Genomic DNA, 27280 nt, shown 5'->3' with positions numbered 1-27280 from the left:
AATAATTTTAAGCTATTTATACCAAAAACCTAAAGAATTTATTTATCGTATCACTACACTTATCATACTCATAATTTATTATTTTACTATTAGAAAAATAAATTACTCTTATTAAATGATTAATAGAGATATATTACTAAGTATCCAATTAACAATGGATTTCGTTGACATGATTTCAGCTCAGAATCTTTATAATGATTTATCGATTCACATTAAATTTTAATTTAAAACATACATAATACAGTGTAATGTAATAAATTATTACTAATAATAAACTACTAAATGACGAGCTAAACTCGAAACTTAGTTATGTTTTGTTTAGTTATAACTTAGGTTTGTAGAAGAATGAGTTTTCTTGAATTTTTTTTTCTTAACTTAAAATAATTTCGAAAAGTTACAAAAATTGTAAAAGTTAATAATATATTTATTGTATAGCACATTTTTATTGTTTATTATTGCATAACTCATAGAATTGCAAATTTTTACATCATTTTTACTTATATACAAGTCAATACAACAGAGGCTAACGATTTTTCTTAACCAACTATTGTAAATTACGTGATAAATTCTTCGTAAAAAGTATAAAAGTGACACATCTCAATACAAATGAATTCTAATCTCATAGGTACCTAACATTATGCCTAAAAATAGTGAGTTGAAGTAAATAATAGTCTTATGTTTTCTGGGAAATCACGTCAGATGATAGCCATAATGATTACTCATATGGATACAATGATCATATTATATAATGCTATTGACATAATACTTTTAAAACGGTTGCCAAATTGTCTCGGGTTGCTTTTTTGGTTCAACCACATCAATAAATGCATAAAATATTAAAATTTGTAGTATGGCGAAAAATCTACATCGAATTGTATCATTATAAAATTTATTTTACTATAATAAAATATAAACTGCAATTATTATTTGTTCTGAATCCTTCAAAAAAATAAAAAATAAAGGTTATATACATACCCACACCATACGCGTAGTATGTCGATAAGTATACAAAACATGTGTAAACATACAATGGGATACACGCGCGCAGCATAATATACTATTATCGCACGTCCGCATAAAAACCGTATATTCTACAATTCATTTAACCGGCAGACAAATAAATTATATCATTTATATTGATGAATATAAGCTTTGAACTTCAATATTAATTATTACACATTATGGCGATAGATTTAATAATTATTTGAGAACGTAGGAGTCAGTAAAGGAGAACAATTTTAAATCGATCATCATATACTCGTATTGTGAATACAATAAAAAAATAAAAATCATTTAAACGTGAGAAAATTTAATGTTCTAAATTAAAACCTAATCATTCAGTCAAATACTATATCGTAAATGTAATTCAACAAACAAGGAAGCGAAATTGATAAAAATAATTATCACTATAGCCAATACAAAAACATATAATATTCATAAGTTGAGTTATAGTTTAAAAAAAAATCATATAGAACTTACAATAAAAATAAATTTTTGATATTGTTTTCAATACGAAAAATCTTATTTTAAATGACACTAGAAAAACTGTGGTTCACCAAAGTATGCTAACCTGATTTATTTTCTTTAATAATGAATTTATTCAAATTCTGATTTGTGTAATTTTTAAGTATATTAAAGACTTAAGTAGATACTTACTATATTTTCAATTATTTCGATTTTAATATCAAGTTAAGTCTAATGATGAATGATGATACAAAGATTTTCTTCAATTAAGAATCAATCTCCTTTACTATAAATTATTAAGCAGATAATTTATTTTTTTGAAAACGTTGATGTATATACACATGTACATTTTAACAAGAGGTTTTCGAGTTATTAATATGTATACTAAGGATAATAGTCCTTAAAAATTATTTAACAAAAATATAAAACAGATTTACATATTAATTATTATGTAATATTTATTCTAATATTTATCACATTAGGAAATTACTCTCTTTAATTTCTATGTTTAGATAGATATAATTACATCGACATTTTCAAAAAGTCTTCTGATCAAACTCACACGAAAAATAAGATATTCTTATTTGAAAATATAGACCGCCTATTAAGCATAGGTATTACTACAAGTTCAAAAACTCAGAAATCGAACAAATTCATAATCAAAAGAAAAATGCGAATAAGCATCACGCCTGCAGATGAATAATTATGTATATTACCAAACGAAACAAGACTCTGCCTAAATATAAATTATAATTTCGATCGTCACGTGATGTCATTACTTATTAATATAAAAGAAGTACATTTTCCGGGGATTAAATAATAAATTTTTTTTTTAAATTATCACGTTGCCCGCTCGTATAGTAAAATATCATCCGTAATAACAACGCCTATACATTATAATAGTAAAAACATAAACTATACGATAAACCGAGTGAGGGGGGTGTGTGGTATCGACTCCCGAGGGGAGCTTTTCAAAGTACCTACCCCACTGCAAAACTAAACTCAAATAATATTATTATACGTATCAATATACCGCGCGTTGTGGGGTTTTTTTTTATTATGAAAATACGCGATATCATAACACGCGCGGCGTAGTTATAATCATACCTATACAGAGCTATAGTATTGTACACGCCGAGCGCGTGTTTGTGAGGATAAAATAAAAAATGTGTACCTACACCTGAACCCTAGACCGCGTTCACGTGCGAGCGTGCGCGTGTAAACTATGTACAAAGGTATACGAATATATTATAATAATTTATACCCACCTATATGCGATATTGTGGCTATCGACATTGTGCACGTGCAGTAGTAGTAGAGATAATTTAACCGAGATGTTACTGCGACCGACGCTGATGAAGAAATAAAAATAAAATAGCAATCTACGAGCGCTATATAATATAATAATAGCGTTTTATGCAATATTTTATTATTTATATTTCAATAATCGTCTACTATCGTATATTTTAGCCGGTAGGTAACGCCGCGCATACCTGTATACAGTTACCTATTCCGTTTCGCGTGTAATTAGGTATGTTATATGCACACACACTCACACACACACACACGATATTCTCTGATAAAACTATATGATATAATAATACAATAATAATTGTTATTGTGCGGAAACTGTTGTTCGCGACAACGCACCGAGTCGAACTGCAGCTCAAACACGCATTGTCGACCGAGCGACTACGACGACGACGACGACGACGACGACGATAATAATAATAATTATTATTATTATATTATAATAAACAGCACTTTAAAATATCGTTATTATCATAACACTGCAGAAACACTCTCGGACCGCGGTCAGCCTCGTACAAAATATATTATATAGTAAGTTATGAATGTATAATATTATAAAATTATCGTTATTATTATTGTACCGAGCGGCGCGGACACGATTCACGCACTGAAACGTAAAATTGCAACGTACGACTTACGTCGCGTTAGCATTACAGTAACACTATAGTATTATATTTATGTTAATAATCGCGTTCGGTAGCATCTATATGTATTTCGAGCTCGTCGTGGCTGCAGCGTGACGTAGGTGAGCAAAAACGCGATAGGTAGTTACGCGGAATATATAGTTGTATATAATTACATCATTATAATATTTATAATATAATGTTCGCCACAAAACACTGTATAGGTATACGTATTATCGTTATTGGTTATTCAGTGGTATATAATATTATAATACGTGCATAGATGCATAGATATATCATTGCCAATGCCGTGCCGTGACTAAACCGATGGGTGTATGATATTGAGCGGGACGCAGGACCGTGTACGAGGTTGAAATTTAGGGCTTTTTTTTTTTACTTAATTCGCTTAACGGCTAAACTACGAAGTTACGCGGAGAGTTACAAATTGAAATAATTAGTACATAATATAATATGAACGTACAAATAAACTATAGTACCTAAATTAAATGTATATTATACAGTTGTATGTTTAATTATTTTAAACAGCCTAATTGTATTCCACGAGTCATAGGACTTCGTATACAATAGTTGTATGACTAATACGTAAAAAGTGTTTTAAAAAAAATTTTCAAAAATCCTGATAAATATTTTTGAGGTATGAATGTGTGGACTATTAGAAACTTTCAACATTCAAAATACCAATGTTTTGTTAATCGATCGTATGAAGACGAATTACGTTGTATGATTTTTAACAACCTTAAGCTTTGAGATTATGGCACGAAAATACTAAATGTTTTGTTATAAATATATAACTTGGAAAAATATCAGAATTAAAATCGATGGTATCTTAATTTATATTAAAATTTAGAGTTTTAAATTTTACAACAAAAAAAATTCTTAAATAAAACAAATTGTATTTAAAATCAGAAAACAAATCGTTTTTAAACTTATTATTAATTAATAAGATCATAAGATGATTTAATTATTAATTTGTAGGTATTAAATGATATCAATAAATTGAAATTCTCATAAATAGATTACATAGCTATAAATCTCTGAGTTTAAGCAACGAATAATGATTAATGACTTATATATGTAATAGGATAAAATATATTGTTAACTGAAATAATAATACTCAGTTAACCCGTCAACCGACTATCTATTCACTATATCAACATTGTCAAAGAGCTATCTTTCCAAAAATTTTTAATTTCTGAATAAGCTTTGTTTGATATTATAAAAATTTATACACGCTATGATTACAACAACGACTAAAATATCAAAGATTTTAGTTTTCTTCGCGTTGTGTATATTTATTTTCAAATTTCTGACTAATCAACTTCAATTTTTAAAACATATTTTAATCATACTTTTCGAAGGTTCAGGGGTTCTTTTAATATAAAAATATGTACTCTATATATGTACTGTTTCACTGAGCACACTCACTTTTTAAAGCGATGATTATTATCATTATTATTTTACATACCTAGTTTTTAAATCATTATTACGATTAAAATCAGAAACGTGTTTGCATATTACGATATTATTATATTAGTTAATAGACGTACATCAATAACTATAGAAAGAAAAAATAACTATAATGATACTGTATCAATAGAACCAAAAAAAAGAATTACATAAAGGGAAAATTCTCTCTCGGGACCTTTGGGGAACAATTAACCGAATTAAAGCAGAATGCGGGTGAACAAGAAAGAATTTGTTCAAATGGAGATTGTCGGAGGTTGAAAAGTGTGAATGTAAAAGAATAGAAGACGATAAACATATTATATATAAATATATATATATATATATATATAAATCCCCAGCTTTGAATGGACATGAAGCAAAGGAGACATGAACGAGATTAATGAACAACGCTATAAAATTGGCAATTTAATAGACGGATAAAATATAACTGCAAAACAATGACCGGACACGAAAATAAAAATAAAAACAGCCATAGTATATTATGTGAGTTGGTTCAAAGATAAAAATAATAACAATATATTATACAAAGAGAGATTTTTTTTTTTGCAATTCAACGAAATCAAAATTTGATCAAAATCTAAAATGGGTATAAATCTCTAAGTTATATTATCTTTTATTATAAACCTAACTTTAACCTAACCAGCAAGGTGAATTTAAAAAAAATAGTTATTTTACTTAGTACTACAAATTTAACACACTTTTAATATTTACGTTTAATACGTAAATACGCGCGTAATATCGACACCCAGTAATTATAGTTATGCGTGACCAATGAGTACCTAAATCGTTAATTCACATAAATGCGTCGTGGGGACGTAGAACGTGGGACGTACGCCCCCGCACAACGAGCGGCGTGTGCCAATTGAACGGTTCTCTCCAAACGAGTGGGCGATGGACCTTACTACACGGTTCCGAAAACATCCCTCCCTTCGATCTCTCTTGATCACTTTATCTCACACACTCTCTCTCGTACGTATGCACCGAAAGTTGGCCCGCGAAGTGGTTATAAAATTGGACGACGACCGTTAGCGAAAAATGATTTACATATCATATTATACATGCTGCATCGTTCCGTGGCTCCCATTCCTCCATAGGAGCTGTGTCCAAACATCTGTTTTGGCGAGTTCCCAATGCCCCTGCTAAGCGCTTTCGAAAGAAATTACGAAAATACATCTAGTGGCGACGACGTTCCCCACTGTCGTGTATAAATACCGTTAAATGCCTAATAAGAAAAACTAAGACAATAATATCATTACGACAGTGCGATATGTATATGGCATACGAATACAGTACAATGGAATCCCAGTACGCCAAGCATGGATTTTATACAATAGTCAACACGAACCTTTAAAAATACATAAGATAACGGTTTTAATTCGTTAGAAAAAAAATTGAATAATTTTTTAAAAATATATGTTGTAGTTATTTTAAAATTTACCTTATTTCATATATCATTAATACCTACATTATTTATTAAATTTAAATATTGCGTTACAATATGATATTATTTGTTAATTATTACGATTTACACTGGTTGTTTTTGATGTAATATCTCAGCATCAATATAATAAGTACCTAATAATAACGTTAGCATAAAATATAATTTATGTTATTCTCATTTTTGTTACCAATCGATATTACATTTTTATGATATTAGTATTTTATTTTTATTCCAAAAAGTTACTTTATCACTATTCACAAAACGAATTTATATAAATTAAATATAAGACGTTGTTTACTATATGTTACTACATAGTACATAATATGTAATGTCATTAACCGTATATTTGTATTAAAAAGTCTATGTATACCAACCAAACATATTATATAGTAATATAATATGTAAATTATCTCAGTTACTTAATATTGCTTATTAAAAGTTCTACTACAATTATGGAAACTTTTTTTTAGTTATAATATTCATAGTACAGATTAACTTTTAACAATGCATAATAGCCAATAGGTAAACATCATTTGATATTTTTATGAATTGGTATAATTCATTAAATACCGTATGGTAGGTATACGTTAATTCTTTATATTTTGTTGTACACTTAAACTTATCTAGTTCTGATTTTTTAAACCATTTTAAATTGATGAATTTTAGAACCCAAGTAATAATATTATAATAGCATAATATTCTTAGTTAAAACTGTAAACAGATATACCTACCTAATACCTATTAATTATTTCTAAAAATACGGTTAAACACTTTATGCGTTCTGTATTTGATGTGTACAATATATTACATAAATTTTAATATGTCTACGTCAACTAACACGTAACTGATGGTTCATAAATCAATAAACTATGTAACCAGGTAGGTATAATATTAACTGTAATATTTATGAATAATTACGTCTTGCGTGTTAATAATTTCCTTTAAAATTTATAGAATAGTATCATTCCATTACTTTAATATTATGCGAATTACTAACTTCAAATATCATACACATTTTTAGACTTTATAGTTATATTAATAATATTATAAATATTTTTCGATAGGTATAATATATTACCATTAAATTTATTATAAACAAACAAATCGTATAAAAATAATATTAAAATTACATCTGCAATTTTTCTTAAATACCTCAAGCCCCTATAATTTGTAGGTATATAAAATTGTGGATCTTAGTCCAAATACTATGATATTATTATAAACCGATAATACATCAAGTTTATAAAATTGCATATTTATTCAAATCAAAATTTAGATTTTTTTCTGTATATCGTACCTCATATAAAGTGAATTCACGCCTCTTGATATACACAATTTATTTATGTTGATTCATTGCGTAATTAATATAAATTAATATACTGGCATGCTACAAATCATTATGGTTTTGGCTTCTGGGCTTCCATATTTTTGTTTTTACGCTGCACATTTGCAACACAATCTGCGCTCCAAAAATATTTTAATTTCTTTAAAAAACAAAAAATATATAATTTATTGATATACTCAACAAAAATACCAACATTTATTTCGTTAAAAATTATAAATTACCTTCAATTTCACAATTTCGTAGTATTTTCTTTCCTAAGTAAATTTTCTTATACGCCGAGAGAAAGAAGTGAAGTAGTAAAAAATATAACCTCTCTAGAAACCCTCTTCAAAACTCGATTTTAATCAATAAATAAGGTTGTACGCAACTTTTGAAACACTCCTTCTACCTTTCTACTATAATTATAATGTATAAATAATATAAAATATTACATGATTCCTGTAAAAGCATCACAAAAAAAGTAAATGAAAAATTATAACGCGTTAGTATCTAGTAGGATAGATATATTAGACAAGACTCAGCTAGGTTGATATAACTTGTTGAATCTTTTTCAATTTTAATTTTTTAGTCCACTTCTATTAGCGTACAAAATGCGTATAATAATTATAAAATCGTATACCTATATAGCTAATGTAATGGTCATTATCAAAACCCGAAAACACGGATATCATGAAATATTAAATTCTTCTGAAGAACGGTGAAATCTATTGCGCTGTTCACTGTTAAGCGTTATATAGAAAACGTTTAAAACAATAAAAATATAATGATGCTGCGCGAATACGTATTTATATACAGGTATAATAGCATTCGTGTAGAATTTCCGTGCCATTAAATGCCTATCCGTGGCGCTAGGAAATCGTCTATACAATGGATTATCCATCGATATCGCACATTATTACACAACGATAACATTATTATAATAATAATACATCATGCAGCACTCGTGCTATACAGTATCGCATAAGTTATGCTGAAAATATTTTTCATCTAACGCGGTCATTTTAGAACTGTTACGGGGTTAGACGATTATGTACACCTAAACTTATTAAACCGATCATAAATTTTATAGTATACAGTAGTGCGATTAAACTATTTGTGAGTAATGGATAATATGAGATCTGCTTGAAAATGTTACTATTATGATCACGCCGAGTTATTCATAAGATTGTAATGGTCCAGGGACGTTTTTATTTATCAATTTTATAATAAAAGTTCTGTGACCGTAAAACAAAGCCCTGCGAGAATATAATATATATTATATACGCATATCGAACAATTATTCGATTATTTTATTTAATGTTTAGCGATGTTTTTTTTTTTTTTTGAGAGTAGAACATATTTTTTTCTGTGACACTCCGGATTGAGTGTAACCGTGTACAAAATACGCACAAAACAAAACAAATTCACAATACTAGCTCTAAAAGTTAATTAGTAATTACATACGTCATATAGGAATGTAACACTACAATAACACTTATGTGCAATGCACGAAAGTGATTATGAAGCATAACTAAAAAAAAAAAAAAAAAAACTGCGAGATTGAACTCGAAAACAAAATATAATCCTCAACATTTCAAACATCGATTGCCTCGGATTAGTCCCTGGAATATCAAATAACAAACACGGATTAATCGCTAAATACTTTTACTAAGAGATATTTTAATTTTCAAATGGTGTCAGTTAAAATATGTCTAAATAATTACTACCTACAATCAACGATGATAAAGTTTAACATAAATTGACGTCATTCGATACGAGATTACAAAATGAGCGATATATTTTAGAGCCTATACGCAACCAGCTATGCGTAATAAATAAAAAATTGTCTGTAGTTATGTCTTATAATTAGATACACCCATACAAGATATTATACAAGTGTATGAGTTATATACAACGTTTACGTGTAATATACGAAACAACGTCATAAAAAAAATTATGTGACACAACGTTCTACCGTGAATTGCAATCATGACTATCATGACTACGGTATACATTTACATTTAATACATATTATATCACTATTATATTGTCCTATAGTTTAAAAAGTGGACTGTAATTTGGTTTTCAAAGCTAGAAAATATAACGAGTTGCCAACCCATGTGTAAATATTTACCTATACCTAATACAAAAAATGTGAACCCTTTGATAAAAAAATGTTTTCGAATATTTCGAAAACTTTACAAGTGTTGAATTTAGAAAAAAAAAGTTTAACTATCAAAAAAACTTTTTATTCGTACAACACATTAATAATAAGAAATAAACAAGTGTGTAGACTGAAAGTATATACTTAATAGTTTTATACTTAAGATATCAAACCTAATTATTGTTTACAATGATTTTAACTTTCTTATTCTAAATCGATGTACGATTAAATATTATACTAAATTCTTATTACAATAAATATTATAATATTAAATAATTCAATGTCAGTCAGGAAGAAATTAATCTTGAATCTAGACGTTGGTATAACATTTTAATCTAACGAAGTCTAATAACAAATTTAAAAAAAAAAATAAAGTATAAAATGAAATTTAAAAAACCGTGATTATTAAGTTAAAAATAGTAGCGAAGCGCATCTTTTGTAAATGATAATGCCAATTATTATTGCTGATTTCTACATAATATTATTAAATATTATAATGTTATTGAACTTAACTACGTAATTCAAAATATAAATTTAAAAATGAAATATAGATTATAATATAAAATTATTTTAATCTTTACTTTTGGATAAAAATAAATGGATTAATTAAAATAATTTTTCCTTTATATTATTATAAAAATATAAAATTATTTTTTTCCTAAGAGGTGTTTCTTTAATCAAGTACCTATATAAAAATTTGTAATCTAAAGTTAATACCACATAAAACTTTAATTTCTTTGCCCCAAGACCCATAAGTCTCGTATCGGTCTATTTATCATTTTTTGAACTCTTATTTTCACAGTCATTTATAGGCGATACACATTGGCTACTATGCTCGCTTTGATGTAAATTGCTATATGTTATTGTTTTAATTTAAGACAGCAACTTTATAAACAAAGGTTAGGTAATAAGTAATAACCTAACCTCAATTATATTAGAGCAATTGGTAATTAATATTATATAAACGTACATTGTACAATGTACATAATATATTATATCATTATTTATTATGTAGTTGTACTTTTAGTTTTTGACCGTCACAATATTCAAAGTACAAAACTGAAATATTTACACTAATTAAATCTAAACAATATTATATAAATCATGTTTATTTATATGTGTAATATATAGACTAATATATTATTTTATAATGCAGTTAAGAATTATTATTAACCAGTAACAGTGTGGTGTACAAATATTACTGTTATTTTTTTTAAATATTAGTGACTTTTAAGTTCACATAAACTCGTAGACACTTATGGATATAGGTACGCTATACAGGTAGGTACATATTTTATAGATTACTATACATACATTAACTATATTTATTTTTATTTTTTACTATCATTTACTTTCAATGTTTATCGCGTAAAATAATATAGGTAGTCGTACGTAATATTTTTATAATCGATCACTGTCAAATATTCGCGTCTATCAATTCGTCAATTTTATTTAATTTTTAACGGTATTTTTTAGAAAAGACAAACATCTTTTCTTTTTTTAGGTCATCGAGTTTGTTTGTTCTAAAAATCAAAATTAACCTGAATACAACGTTATTTACATTAATCATTTTGAATTAGTAGTGTTATTATTATGTTTCGCAGCTATTCATAGTCTATCATAATATTAGAAATCAAAAATGCATTAAAAATTCAACTGAGCTTTTAACTTTTATAAAAGAAAAATTCACGGATATAATTTTAAAGTTAAGAAAAATTCTGCTAGTAGTACTAAAAACGAGATTACATTTTAGACGTATAAATCTATTCGGTGCTAATCATATATAATTCAGACAATAATAAACGGATTATTCGTAAGTCGCATTTACATTTTATTTAAAACAACATATTTAAAAATATATATGTATATATAATTTTTATCTCTAACAAATAGTCGACAGTAATTTATGATCTTACTGTTTATCGTAATAATTAATAAGTGATATTTGCATTTACTCATTAAACCGTAATTTATAATTCGACAACTTCGTAAAAACATTAAGTATGTTGACACTTGTAATTGCTGAAACAAATAAATAATTCATCTAATGGAATATTGATCTACACTAAACCACAAAAGTCTGTGTATCATACTATATATACTATAAACCTACAAACTAAATTAAAATATTGTTATTCGTCCAGTTGGTAATTCTGTACTGTTTTCCATGGTTTTATAAATAATTTATATTATTTGGTTGTATAATTTACTTTTAGTTTACAACATCTGTTTACCATTTTCAACAAAACAATTTGAATCTATACCGCTAATATATTATACAGGGCGTTTAAAATAATGTATTATAATAAGTGTTTCTACAATATCCTACGTAGATATTACGTAGACATATTCACGTTAACGCTTATCTGACATACAAATGGTCATAAATAATAATAAATATCGTTTAAGCCGTAAACAATGTATGACGATTTTTGGTCACAATAAGTGAATCACTGTTGCTCAATTATTATAATAATATCGTGTTTATAATGCATTGATACTGCTAAATATTTCGAATTACTAATGCTTAAATTTTTCATAGCGTTTAACATAATAATTGTATGCCATTATGATCAATATAACAACGAATAATATTAGTTCGATAAAAAGAGTTCATTGTGTTGGCCCTTATTACCTACACAACTGTATCAGTATATACGCGTACCCTAAACATTCATCAAACCATATAAATATAATATAACTTAATAGGAATATATAATTTATATTTGTGTCTGGCTCACACATGTGAACGTACCATCAACAATGCTCATCGTTATTTCAATTATGTGACTATGCATTCGTTTAATGATGGAGGTGTAATTAAAGATCATATTCACAAATCCTTAAATTTTTTTTATGAAATTCAAGAACACCATGTGGCAATACCATTTTTTTTTCAAACAAAAACTTTCCTTTTTAGTGTAAATTATTAAACAGAGGATTTTAATTTAACTTTTTTTAAGTTTTAATTGTATTTCAAATGAGTAATTTCTTATGTTATAAATTTATTGACTATACGTATTATAGATTTGTATAAGTATATAGTTATAGTTAATCAGTGTACAATTTACATATTATAACACAGAATAAATAATGCAGTAATATTTAATCAAGCACTTACTAGTCTAACAATTTTTATAAATTAAAAAATCATAACCATATCGTCTAGAAAATCATGTAATTAACAATTATACAGAAAAAAATTAGATTCTCATTTGGAAAAAAAAATGCTTTGATCACCACGAAAAACTCTATAAATGATGTCATAAAAAATCTATGTATTTTAAAATATGGCTTTTAGCCTTTAGGTATATACTTAAGTATTCTAAAAACAGAATTTGAATAAATACATAAACAAAGGATAACACGACTGTGAGCCTACTTGATTTAAGTACCCTACATTATAATATATACCTACGTACCTATATACTTCATACCATAAACACAGTGATATACAGTTATGTGGACCTATATTGTATGTAAATGTTGGGTGTAGTGTGTAGATATCTAATATACAGGATGTATCGCAATGAACTGATTCGTTGAAATGTAATTTTAATGTGAAATTATTGTCATATTTCTATGATACACCGTGTATGTTATTACCATTTATAGCGTGTTTAGTATACACTATAACTATACACTTTATATTATATATGTGCGCTATTTACTTTTTACTGAAAAACAGAGTATTATTATGATAGAGGACAAACGTATTATTTTAATTTTATCCATACACACGCATACACACTGCACATTATACTAATATATAAAATATACTTCGTCGAAACGTTTCGAATAATATGACGCACATGATGTTTTATTTTTGCAAACACAATTTATCACTCGCAAAACACTCTAGATTCGTGTTTCTTTTTTTTTTTTTTTTGTAACTGGATAACCCCCTTTGATATCTACGTGAGTAAATGTGTGTACGTATTGACGCCACTTTGTTCAAAAATATCGTTGCACAAACGAATATTTTGTGAAATTTAAGAACGACTAGCGCAAGAAAAAATAGATGTATAAACACTATATAATACTACGAATATAATGTACGATATGTTGACACACACATATATTGGTGTACGTGGACGTGGCTGATACCGTAAATAGTATATGTAGGCGGATAATGAAAATTAACTAGATGTGTATACACAATATACACACACATACATTTAAATACATATATATATTACGGTCCAAGTGGAGAAATAGCCATTGTAAACATTGACTGGAAGTTATACAATGTGCCCGAGTTTTTCAATGCATGTGAATAATTATGTACCTACCTACGTACACTAGACATTATTATATTATACAATGGCCAGATATTGACAAGTAAAAAAATATGTATAACAATTTTTATACGTGTTTCGCAAAAAAATTGAAGTGAATATTAAAATATTATATATTTAAATACTTATTTTGTCGTGTGTTGCCATTGTGGTATTTAGAGCTGCATAAAACGCCAGCAGTTTTACATTTACATCTCCTCAACGTTTCCAATGATATATACGCTATGTTCTTAACATGATTATTAGTCAAAGCGCGTGAGCTCAAAAATTTGATTAAATAATAGTTTTGACTTTTTTTTAATTGTACTGCCCTTTTTTCGACAAGATTCGTACAAGTTCAAATAGAACACATAATAGTATCCATTATTATATTTATACGTACATTAAATGTCTCTTAATACGTCAAAATCGATAAAAAAAAAAATATGAATAATCCCAAAATAATAAAGTAATAAAATATAAATTTAGCATGGTTTAGGAAACTATAAATTATATACAGCGTTTTATGTGTTAATCATTAGCGTTGAGAGAAATTAAACCACGCCAATTTTATCATCGTGTACAACGACCAGCCCATATGGAAAAAAATATTTATAATTTATAATACTCAAATATTCCACGCATTATATTTTGTATACAATGTCTAGTTTACAATAACCAATTTTTCCACTTGAACTATAATATAATATATACTTACAAGTTTCGTATACTCCGAGTTTTTGTATAAGAAAAACACATTTTATATTCACCTAGGGAATATCGTTGCATGTATTAAATAGTATGCAATATATAGGGCCATCCCGAGTAATACTCAAGGTATCTCGAAATTCGTCTCTGGAGACTTCGAATTAGACCGTTGTGGCTTTAGTAGAACATACCTATAGAAAAATGTACAGAAAATAACAGAAATAAATGGCAAATTTATTTAATTAACTCTATAATAACTCAAAATAGGTATTAAATAATTTTTTTTCAATAAATAACAATGAAATTAAAAAAAACAAATGATTTAAATAATAGTCATTAAGTGAATAGTTGGTTAGTCACAATGCTAATTATTTTTGTTGTACCCTGTATAGTGTAAATATGTATAATTATTTGTGTGTATTTGATTGTACTGTTAATTTATAGTCCTGAATAGCAAAGACAAATAGAGCGTAGTGGTCTGACTCACAAAGGTCGCGCGTAAAAGTAATTGCATCTTAATAACGTAATGTGTTTACATACATTATATATAACTTTATAGTGTGTACATATACACTGTACAGTACATAATAAGAAAGGATACAATTCACCCCCTTGAAATATTATCTTGGAAAGTACTATTGTGCCCCTCTCCGCTCATATTAAAATTTTTACATTTTTAAATCAGATGTTTTTTTTTTAAATATTTCAAAATTGTACGTTTGAACACATTATAAGAATTATATACATGCAAATATTATTATCATTATCATTGACTTATTTCTTAATTATTTTTCCTAAATAATCGAGTCATTGAAAAATAAAAAATTTCATCAATGGCAAGTGGGAGTCAGTGGAGACTCCTGTCTTGTTCAAAAACCTTCTAAAAGCACTACTTATATTCGTAGAACAGATTGTAGTTATAGGTATTGTTATAAGCTCTATAATATTATGGACTGTTATCATTTATATTTTATACAACACCGCAAGTTAAAAAACAAGACTTAATTACTTTAATTAACGGGTTAAATAGTTTTTAGTAAATGAATACTGATAATATCAGTGACGTAAGCAGACAGAGGGGAGCTAATGGACTAGAGCCCCTCCCCATTGCCCGCATTACTATTATTATTTGTTTTATGCTTAATATAAGTAAGCAATAAGTAAAGTAAGTACACACACACACAAACACACATTAATAAATCCTGCGTACGTCACTGGATAATATTATCTTATACTATTATAATATTTTTATTTTTGATAAAAAATTCCATGAATCTTCGCTTTTATCGCCGCAAATAAAATATTAAAAAGTGTACACAACATATGAACATAATAATAATTTAAACTGTTATATTGTGTTAATAATTTCAACGGTAAAGAAATTTAACAGAAAATCTAGCGATTAAAAATGAGAAAATTAAAAACACGTGAACAGCAAACCAGACTTTACAGAACGACAAAATTAAACAAACGATTCAGTCATAATTTATCACTGTGGCTGCAGGTGGTATTTTATATAGAGATGAATTTTACATGATAGGTACAGTTGTTTTTCAAAAGTAATTGATAGAGAATTAAATTTAATGGTAGAAATATCATAATTATGGATTACTGTTGAAAAATCACGTTTTAACATATTGATTTATCACAAAAATACTTAAGATGATACAGTTATTGGCAGGCACACAGTATAGAAGCAGGATGGTTATAGGGTCACAACTACCCCCCTCCAAAACGTCTTTCTTCGACAAACTGTATTAAAAAATATTCTCTTTACCACTATATTATCAGTAGTGTGTAATTTTTGAATGAACAGTTATTATTGTTAGCACAATCCGTAGAAAAATATCTGACTTCCACTGAGCGAACTCGTATGTGAAATTACACAAAACTAAAAACGTCTATAAATCGTTCGAGACGTTAGCTAAATACATTATACCTTGAACACTGTACACGTCTTCAGATGGCCGAGGTAAAACTCGTCTATATAGATATACGTATACATGTATATTATGTTTAAACAATCAATGGCGCCAAATCCATTATTGAGTTATAATATCGTCGCAGGAAATAAATACGTATGCAAATATGACACCCCTCATATACATCTACCACGACGATGATATCTATGGAAAAATAATATGAAAAAAATAAATCACGACGAATATACTATCCGTGGTACGGGGAAAAGGCATCAAATGTTTACACATAAAACATTGGTATCATCGGTGCAACAGACCGCGGCTGAGCAATTCGATGAGCAAATATAAATAATAAATATTATATAATATACGAAACGAGATACAACAAAACAGAATATAATATGCGTTATTCAGTGTTATAGTTAGTCGCCAGTCAAACGCTATACAGCAGCGTGCGATATCGTGTACAGATTTCGAATACGACCCGAACCCAACGCCGAGGTCAGGCGTACCTCCCTCGAAACGTCGGCGGCAGCGGTAGCCGGGAGACCCGCGTAACTCTACTCGCTCGAGAGCCTGGGACCTCCGTCGCCCTCGTCCCCGCAAACGAAATCACTGCGTTTCACGAATCGCGATCAACGACAATAATAACGACACATATAAGGCGATCGGTCTTTCGTCATACAAGTTAAGCGATTGATTTATAGAAGGGGGAACCGAGTAGGTACCTCGATTAAATTAATAAATATTTTAACGTATCCCTAGATTATTTCGAACTAATAAGACCCGACGGTTTTTACATAAGTAGGTATATTGATATCATATCTGATATACTAATACGTAATAATTATGTAATAATTTCGTTCAATATTTGGGTACAAGAATATAGCCACGACTCTATATATAGATCTAAAACCGTATTGTAACTCCACGAATGAGAATACTGAGAAAGTATGTCCTAAAAGCCAAAATATTCTCGTTTATAGAATTTATCAAATATGAAGATTAATACAAATTATTTGTTTATAGGTAATATCGAATTAATTATGTAAATTCCGTTGACATGTTACAGATCTCTTGTTGATGCCAGCTTTTTAGTTTTTGCATGTTTCCCATTACAATTATAATTTGAGATTGATTTCAGACAAATAACACGAATTTGAAACAACTAACTTGACTAAAATATTTTTTAAAAATACCAGAACTGCCTTAATTTTTCCTACACAGTAAGTCTACCGTCTAACGCCTATAACAAAAGGGGTGTGAGGATAAATCAACTAGCGATTTTATTAGTTATGTATCTGCGGTATTTCCTTTCCGAGGTAAGCAGTGCTTACGTTATAAGAACATTTACATATTTTTAAATTTTTACCAATAGGACACATAATGTAATAATTATTCCTGGCTCGTACGGCGCGCCGTCATAGCACCTATATAATAACGCACCTACATACAGGACGGCGATAAAATTTTATGCGGGACACAAACGCGTCTGCAGGTCGTCACTATACGTAATATTATAACATATTAATGACATACAATGCAACTGCGACGACAGAAAAATTAGAAAAATTAATATCAAACATTATCGCGACGACGACGCGAACGACCTAGAAATTAATTTTTGTAACACGGAAAACAAGACGATAGAGTCGCGCGGTTGATGCGATGTCATTAATAAAAATAAAAAAAAAAAAAAAATTACAAACAGCACCGGTGACGAGCATCGCGTCCTATAATATGCGGTCCTACGGCTAACGAGTGCATAATATTATTACAGCCCACATATCATACGCGACGGAGGTCGCTATGCGTATAATATTATAATTATAATAATAACGGCGTGAAAATACGTACTTGCGACGTCGGCGGCGGCGGCCGCGGCAGCGATGATGTCGTCGTCCACGTCTGTTCGTCGGGTCGCGGCCGATGCGTTTACCTGCGCCCGGACTGGTCGCCGGCCATTGTTTACCATTTATACTTGTTACGCGTGCCTCGTATTATATAGTACCGTGTGTTTGGCGGCGCCGCCGACACACGTACGCGCTGTGCCGCGACGATGCCAGGGGGTGGGTGGTCGTGGGTGGTCGTGGGTGGTTATGTACGCCGCCGAGTGCAGTTAGACCGTGCGCCGCGGGGTAGGGGGCGCGCGCGCCCGCTCGCGTTTACTGCGTGCGCTGTCGGCGGCGCGACGTGCGCGCGCGCGCCCTCGCTCGCCGTACCGCGTTCGGGGGGGGGGGCCGAAGCGAGCGCGCACGCCGCCGGACCCGCGGACTCTCCTCGCTGCAGTCCGACGGACGGCGTTCGAGGCCCCGCGTCCACGACCGATATACAATAACGACGATATTATCACGATTGTTTTACGTTCTACTGCTGCTGCCAGCTGTAGAGTCCGACATGTCGTGCACTTATATTATAACAACGATTTGCGAAGTCGGCGGCGGTTGGCGGCGGCGGCGACGGAACGCTTAACACCACTCGACGAGCGCGAACCCCGCAAACTGACTGCTCCGAAAACTGGCGGACTTACTAAAATTTGACGTTTTCGATTGTTACGGCCGTACGAAAAAAAAAAAACGACGCGATGTGAGCGTGTCCGTGCGGCGCTCGGATCTGCGACGGTGGCGGCGGTGTAGCGCCGTGTGCGTGCGTGCGCGCGGCTCCGTCGGTGGGACTGCGAAAGTTCGGTGACGGTGGCGGCGTTGGCGGCGGCGGTCCCCGTGCTTGTGACGGCGGCGGCGGCGGCGGTGCACGCGCGCCTCTGCCACCGCTGCCGGTCGCGCCGCGAGCATCGACCCGCGCCGGCTCGAGAACGAAAATCGATCGGACGGGGAACGCCGCGCGCCAGCGGTCTCCCTGGGGCGACGGGCAGAGGCGCGCACGCGGCGCTTTGACGAGCAGATGGCGTTCCCAGCTTTGACCGAATGACCTCGCGACGGCACGGCGTGCGGGTACCTCGGCGGCATCCGCTGCCGCCGCCGCCGTAATTGCAGGCCCAGCATCGCTTTCGCCCCTCCCCTATAACCGCACGTATATACAGGGTAATTCGCCGACCACGGTCGCCTCGCGGACGAGAATTAAGGGGGTTCCTCGGCGATAACACTCGGTCGTTTGGAATTTTTAAATACCTATATGCTTAAAGGCCATACTTTCGAGAGATGGGAGATTTGTTCTATACAGCTCAAGAAGTGCAGGTTCTATATAGGTGTGCTGCAAAGTCCCTTATCCGCCGTTTAATTACTTGGCAAATAACTTTTCTGAAAATCGTGGATATATTAAAATCAAAATACGAACGAATAGTTTTTGAGTTATTTATATCGTAACTTTGAGTACTAATCGGTCCACGATAACGAGATTGGAAGACATGAGGGTTATATGGTTATTCGAACATTTTATTAACCTATATCAAATAATATTTATAATTTATTAAAACGGTTCAAATAATTTAACTACTTTATACAACCAATATTACGCCTGTTTTATGATTTTTTAAGGGTATTATCCTTGATTTAAACATCTTAATAACTGAAAAACCGTGGTCTTTTATTTGTAAAACAGAAGTGTTTGTCACCACGCGAGACGCTTCGTAAAAACGTACTAGACGTCTTTATAATTCGAAAATATGATTTGAAAGTACCTATATGTTTAAAACTTCCCAAGATCAGAATTCGAATAAATTTGTCATTAAACGAAAATCTAGGGACGAGCTTAGTTGGTGAATCACACTGTATATATTGTGATACACTCGCTCGCCGCGGACTGCTGCAGTAGCGATCGCACCCGCCACCCGACCACCGAAGACGCTGTGGGACGCCTGCCCGCTGCAGATGAGTCCCCTTTGATGTGGATCCATGTATAATAATTTATATATTGTATATGTCGCTCCAGTCGCGACGACTTCACCCACCCCTAGGCTATACCCCGCCGTTATATTATATAGGTGCGTTGCGTAGTTCGAAACATCACTGCGACGGTGTGATGTGGGTCGCGATCCCGTTTTTCGACTTAACCGTAGATATCGAAATCGTCGCCAACATTTGGCCGATGTTCGTTCTGATTATGATATTATTCTATTATTATGCGCGATTATTACTACATTCTAAATCATCTGCATTCCGACGAACGCGTAAGGCGTATATTATTTGATGTGTGCCGCACACCACTGCACTGCGACGCAACGTTCTTATTACTTCATAAACGCGTGTGCCTATATACACTGTCGACACCCACCACCCAAAACACTAGAAAATTATCTAATAATTACCGCAGGAATACAATGCAGTTATTGTTTCAACACAATCAAAAAAACAAAAAAAAAATAAAATAAACAATCAAAACACGGTTATCGTCTATACGTATACCATAGGAGAGAATAGATATAGCCGTTTAACTCGCCGGCAATACTATGCGTGTTTTTCTTTGATTACCGTTAACATAAATTTTAAATTCTGAACAAAGCACAGTTTCACAATGACGGATGTTATTGTTTTGTTTTTCGTGTCTATAGAAAGATGGTCCGTGGTACCTAATAAATCTGGACTATAATTTTGTACTATCACACAAAATATCCAGTTTAATTTCAAAATAATCAAATAGTATACCTTTATAAAGAGAATAGCGAGAATATTTACGCAACACCGCTAGTTCTCGACTAAATATAACATAATATAAATATAATTTTGTAAATAAAATAAAATAACCGTGGATAACAGAAATATTCATTTTACGGCTTTCAAAATATTTTAACACTTATTGAGCTATTTATAGATGTAAAGCACCTTGTTTTAAATTAATTGTATTGGACATGATAAATTATTTTTATAATATTCAAAAAATCTTTAACCCCACTATTTGATGCATATTCTGCAGTTGAATAATTTAACAAAATATATGATTATTTTTCTATAATTTCAATACCTGATTAAAAACAACTAGGTACCGTTGTCTGTTTACTCAACACTAAAGAGAAAACGATAACTATTCACGACTGTAGCAGCAAGTTACATGCGTATTCAATAACACATTATTTGTAAATCGTTATATAATAGACAGAGTATATAATTTTTTATATAATATCTTTTACATACCTAATATAGTAATATAACATAGTAGTCTTTGCGCAGCAACCAAGTCTATAAAGATGATATTTTGCTACAAGCTCTTCATCTTTGGACCGTCGAATTTACAACTTATCCAATCATCATACCTTCTTATCATCATCAGCTAGACAATATAATATAATATAAAAAACGTTGTATAGTATTTTTATCTATAAAACGTGATCCATAAAAGATATTGTATTATATAATATAACGTATTAATGTATAAATAAGAAGCCGCAAACCGATTCATAAAATTATTGGTATATATGTAATAAATTTAATATATAATAAGTATATATTATACACCAATTTATACTCGTATACAGTAGTAACTACTTGAAATAATAACCCTAAATGACTATATAATATATACCTACTTGGATTTTATATTTATATACACACGTTATCAGGACCGATTTTAAATGGTTAAGAAAAACCGTGACCTAGACCCTATACAGATAGGCTCCATCCGTATTTTTTTTTTTAGAATGGTTAATATTAAAATAATATATTTACCGTGTGCTGGGCCTGTGGGCTTCAAATTATTAATCCGGCACTGCACATTAAATTAAGACTTAACAAACTATAGTTATAGTAGGTATATACTGATACTATAAATCAACTTACAAAAATTATCATATTTGAACCAAGTTGAACGTGTTTTTACATAACTGGTAAAACGGACGGCCACGATACAACTGTACAGATGATCTCATCAAACAAATATACTGTTTACACTTGCAGTGTGCGTTTGTCGTTGAAGTCGAGAAACCTACTGCAACATCAGTGAATGATATAATATGAAGAATTCTATCACAGTGGCAATATACGACCTTCTTTTTATTCATCACACTCTATCCGGGTGAATCGGAATTTCCACGAAAATCGTTCCCTGCAAAAGTCGTTTAAGTTACGAGGACGTCTAATTCCCTGATAACAAACATTTGAGGATAAAGTACGTGCGTTTTCTCGTTATATGTATATATTCTTTTTTATTATTACAAATAGGGCTTGGATTAACATAATAAGCAAACACAAAAATACACAATTGTTTTAAAAAAGGTAAAAAAGCATGTCCAAAAATTAACACGAACTAGTTATAAAAATTAATAAAAAATTTTTAAAAAAGAATCAACTACCGTGTATTTCCTTAGATTTTCTAAGTAGTGAAACTGACTCTATGGACTGACTGAATATTTAACATTTGACATAGAAAACGAACTTTCTACAATCTACATCCACTGAAGTGATCGGAGCATACTTAATACAAATTACAACACTAAATCTTAAATTTTGAAACGATCGATATCGATGTTAAACGCATACTGACCGTATAGGTACTACAGGCTATAATAAGTAGATCGACAATCTATACGTTTAATATATTTAATAAACAACCAGATTACGAAAATAATTATAATCGAATACAATCATTTAGTCCGCATTCTGGGTTTTTACGTTTCTTATTAATTCAATTTTTTATTATTACTATAATAAGATAATAAACATATACAAATGAAAAAAAGCGAAAATAAATTGGTTTGTTTGGAATCAGAATGACGTAAAACGAATTTATGTATAAAAATTAGATTTCTATCTCATATATGAAAAAAGAAGTGTATGCTTTAATATCTGAGTCCTAATCATTAATAGGTACCTAATCTACGTACGTATAATGACTTGAACAAGATTTTTGCCGTCCCATTGCTGTTAAATCCATTTCCACGATCAGAAATCAAGTTCTTGTACTAGCTTATTAAGAAAGAAATGTATGTAGGTATTCCTGCATTCGTAAACGTCAAATTAATAATAGTGATAATATCATTATCATTTTTTGATAAATCAAATAAAACAAAAAATTATTAAATGTGTTATATTATTCAAACATAATAAATATAATATAGATAATAATTAATTAATATTCAACAAAAATCACATTATGTCAAGGAATGTTCGTATTGGAGCAGTGTGTACCCAAGTTTAAAGCTGAGCAATTAATCCAATAAAATACATTTAGGAGAACAAATATAGGAATGAAAAAAATAGCTTTATCTTTTAACTTCATAAAAATTGTAGTATTTTAAACCAAATGGTATCTATGATTCTATGAATACAAATTGTTTACCTAACAGTACTATATAAATCTAGTATTCTAATTTCTAGTAATACTATATAGTCAGAGTTAATACATTTTAATTGTTGAACTAATGCAATTCAAGCAAACTCTCAACATTTTTTTGAAAAGATAAATAGTTATCTTTCATTAAAAAATTTAAAATGTCTCAATTGACAACATTCTCTAATTTAATTTCATTGCTTATAAATTTAATTATATGACTCGTGTAATGTAATAAATTGATAGAGCATAACATCATTTTGTGTGTTGATGAATTATATAATAATTTGATTGTTTATGGTTATTCGTATTAATATAATAAACATTTTTAAGATTTCGTTTTGATCTAAATATAAGTGCGGTTGGCTGGGAAAGAGTGAAATAATTAAGTGATAGGCACTGTAAACACTTTCCATTTCTCTATAATGATGATGTTTATAACGGGGCGGTAAAAAATATTTTGGCCCTGGGCGGTCTATGCAACACTATAGAGTATACAACACGCATATACGCATCTATAATTATGTGAATTATATTTTTCTCGGCTTAACTCCAAAACTATTTGCAGGCGAGTATAGGCACTTAACCCATATATATTATGTCTCCCGAAAATTCGGAAAACTTTACGTCTCTTACGATCTTATAAATAACATAAATATTATTATATTTCCACAGATGACGACTGCTGCAATCGTAAAACCAGTCACCGGTCGTCGGGCGGCAGCGCTGACGATGACGGTTACGACGGTTTTGTCGCTGATGATGTGTACGCCCGCGGCCAACGGTGCCCGAATACTGGCCGTGTTCCCGTACAACGGCCACAGTCACTTCACCATGGTCGAACCGCTGATGGTCGCCTTGTCCAGACGCGGTCACGACGTGACCGTGATCAGCCCGTTCCCGCGACGCAAAGGCGGCGGCGGCGGCGGTGACGGCGACGGCTTAGGTCGATACGTAGACTTGGACGTGTCGGACGCGCTGCCGCCGGTCATCAGCCAGCTGAGCGTGACCGACGAGTTCGAGCACCGCGTGAACCCGATCACCGGGCTCCGGGACCTGTGCCAGATGAACCACAGGGTGTGCGAGGCCACTTTCCAACATCCCCTGGTCCGCGATCTGATCCGCGAGCCGCGCGCGTTCGACGTGGTGTTCGCCGAGGCGTTCTCCACCGACTGTTTCGCGGCGTTCGCGCACGCGTACGACGCGCCGCTCGTGTCCGTCCGGACGTCCGACTACTCGCCGCAGCTCAACCGGCGCGTGGCCAACCCGGAGAACCCCGCGTACCTGGTCAACCACCTGCTCGAGTACATCGGCCACGAGATGTCGTTCGTCCAGCGGCTGATCAACGCGCTGGCCACGCACTTCGGCGCGGTCGGCTACCACGCCTTCTCCGACGGCCCGTCCACCGAACTGGTCCGGCGGCACTTCGGCCACGATACGCCGCCCGTTCCGGAAATCGCGCGCCGGCGCACCGCGCTCGTGCTGGTCAACGGCCACCACAGTCTGTCGCAGCCCCGTCCGACGGTGCCCAACGCGATAGAGGTGGGCGGCTTGCACATCGCACAGCCCGCGGAACTTGAAAACTACGTGGCGAACGTAAGCACTTATAATATATACGATGAACTCTTGTCGTGCCGAATCTCGAGGGAAACAGCAGTAGTTGTAAAAAAGTTCAAAATATTGAGTTGTATTCAGAACAAAAAAATAGCTGATTTATTCTATCGTCCGCGTTGTGTATATAAGTTGATCGAAAACAAAATTCCATTTGTCGCCAGAAATATTTGAGGTATCTGTTGAAATCGCTGTTTTTAATGCCGGGTTATTTTACGAAGCGATTTAACAATACGGTCTGCGGTGTTACAAGGTTTATCGGACATTATAGTATAGTGCTTTCAAGTGTATGTTTATCAATTTACGAATATCATATTATACATTCAATCGTAGAAATCCTCAGTAACGCTTATAACAAATCATAAAAAAGGCAAACTTACAATAAAAAATATAAAATGTGTATATAATCGTTATTTTTATTGTATGTTTTTATGTTGTGGGAATATTACACTTATAAAATGCAATACTCTAGTAAGTACTTTTTTAAAAACAATATAATTTTTAAGAATGGGGGAATCAATGTTAAAAATTTCAAAACTGATCGTATTATGAATCACTGCAGAGTTTAATTTTGTATACGATATCTTGAATTGTGTTAATAGATTCAAGTTTCAAAACGCACAATCCGTAAATGGATCGATTTTATGGATATTCAAAAACCCAGATCTTTTGAGTAATTCAAAGTCATAGATTATACATCGAATTTTTCAATTTACAAATATTTCATTTAATTAATTAATACATCTGGGTTGTGAACAAAATGAGTTATTAATTATTATATAAATTAAATTAAGTAATCATGTTGATAAAATACGTTTATATAAATCATATAATTAGTTAACCGTTTTTTAATGAGACATCTATAAGGTATTTAGAAGTTGTAGTAACATAATACACATCAATAGATATGGCTAACCAGATAACGAGTAAAAAAATTGTAAAAAACCCAGATATATTATAACATACATTATAACGCAGATTTTTTTCTCGTAATAAAATACGTAAAGTTTACGTTGTAAGCTCACTATTAATAATTATAGTCACAAACCATATATTTACGTTTCAACGGTGTTATTGTTTTAATGTGTTGGTGGTGCAATAGGAATGGACAGATTACTGCGATTCGTGTGATCAAGGCGTCATTTACGTGTCTTTTGGTTCGTTGTTAAAAGGATCGTCGTTTCCAGCTCAATTCACAACGGCATTCGTACAAGCTTTCGAAGCACTGCCATATTGTGTACTATGGAAATACGAGGGCGAACTGGTATCCAAACGGATTAAAGTGTCCAAGTGGATGCCCCAACAACAGATTCTGAGTAAGACTCGCGACAGAAACACAGTCGTTAACTGATAATTGAATACTATATCAACTAAAAAATATAATTAAAATGCATTATTTTATTACTATTCGTTGAGCAAAACTACGAGGTCATCGAATTAATTCCACATTCCCATATCTACATTAAAAAAATTTAAAACCATACAATATTTGGCATAAATAAATACACTAAATGATTTAAATAAAACTTACAAGTCTGTTTTTGAAATTTTCAAATTGAACAGCCATATCACTAAGATCGACCGTTTTAGAGTTTTAGGTATACATTTGTTTTAAAACGGAAAAGGGTTAATTTTCCTATCGTCACAAACTGAGTAATTCTAACACGTCATAACAAACGCTTTAATTCCAAGTTCGTATTATATTATAATTTATAATACGCCACTAGGG

At 31.7% G+C, this 27280-nt stretch overlaps 2 protein-coding genes across 9 annotated transcripts in view; one reads left to right on the top strand and one right to left on the bottom strand.

The window, feature by feature from the left end:
• The window catches only part of LOC114126398 (C-Maf-inducing protein-like), a 37003-nt gene extending 17444 nt beyond the window's left edge, over positions 1–19559 (bottom strand). The window contains exons 1-2 of one of the 4 annotated variants that reach the window (XM_050204493.1): positions 7894–8039; positions 7625–7811 (exon numbers count right to left, since the gene is read on the bottom strand). The gene's annotated coding sequence lies outside the window, so the exon portion shown is untranslated. Of the gene's footprint in view, positions 1–2732; positions 2883–2957; positions 3122–7624; positions 7812–7893; positions 8040–18579 lie in introns of those variants that run through there. The other 3 variants (XM_050204492.1, XM_050204494.1, XM_027990337.2) reach the window with 3 other exon arrangements.
• The window catches only part of LOC114126400 (UDP-glucosyltransferase 2-like), a 34083-nt gene that overhangs the window by 5418 nt on the left and 1385 nt on the right, over positions 1–27280 (top strand). The window contains exons 1-4 of one of the 5 annotated variants that reach the window (XM_050204497.1): positions 21802–22498; positions 22569–22779; positions 24616–25536; positions 26654–26867. In XM_050204497.1, coding sequence (XP_050060454.1) covers positions 24616–25536; positions 26654–26867 — 1135 coding nt within the window. In that variant the 5' untranslated portion in view covers positions 21802–22498; positions 22569–22779. Of the gene's footprint in view, positions 1–3157; positions 3307–10997; positions 11097–21801; positions 22780–24615; positions 25537–26653; positions 26868–27280 lie in introns of those variants that run through there. The other 4 variants (XM_027990341.2, XM_027990339.2, XM_050204495.1 and 1 more) reach the window with 4 other exon arrangements.

Source organism: Aphis gossypii, chromosome 3, assembly GCF_020184175.1.
Source record: "Aphis gossypii isolate Hap1 chromosome 3, ASM2018417v2, whole genome shotgun sequence".
In the NCBI taxonomy this organism is placed as follows: Eukaryota; Metazoa; Arthropoda; class Insecta; order Hemiptera; family Aphididae; genus Aphis; species Aphis gossypii.
The sequence above is the reverse complement of the archived record's forward strand: the minus strand, read 5'-3'. Positions and strand labels throughout refer to the sequence as shown.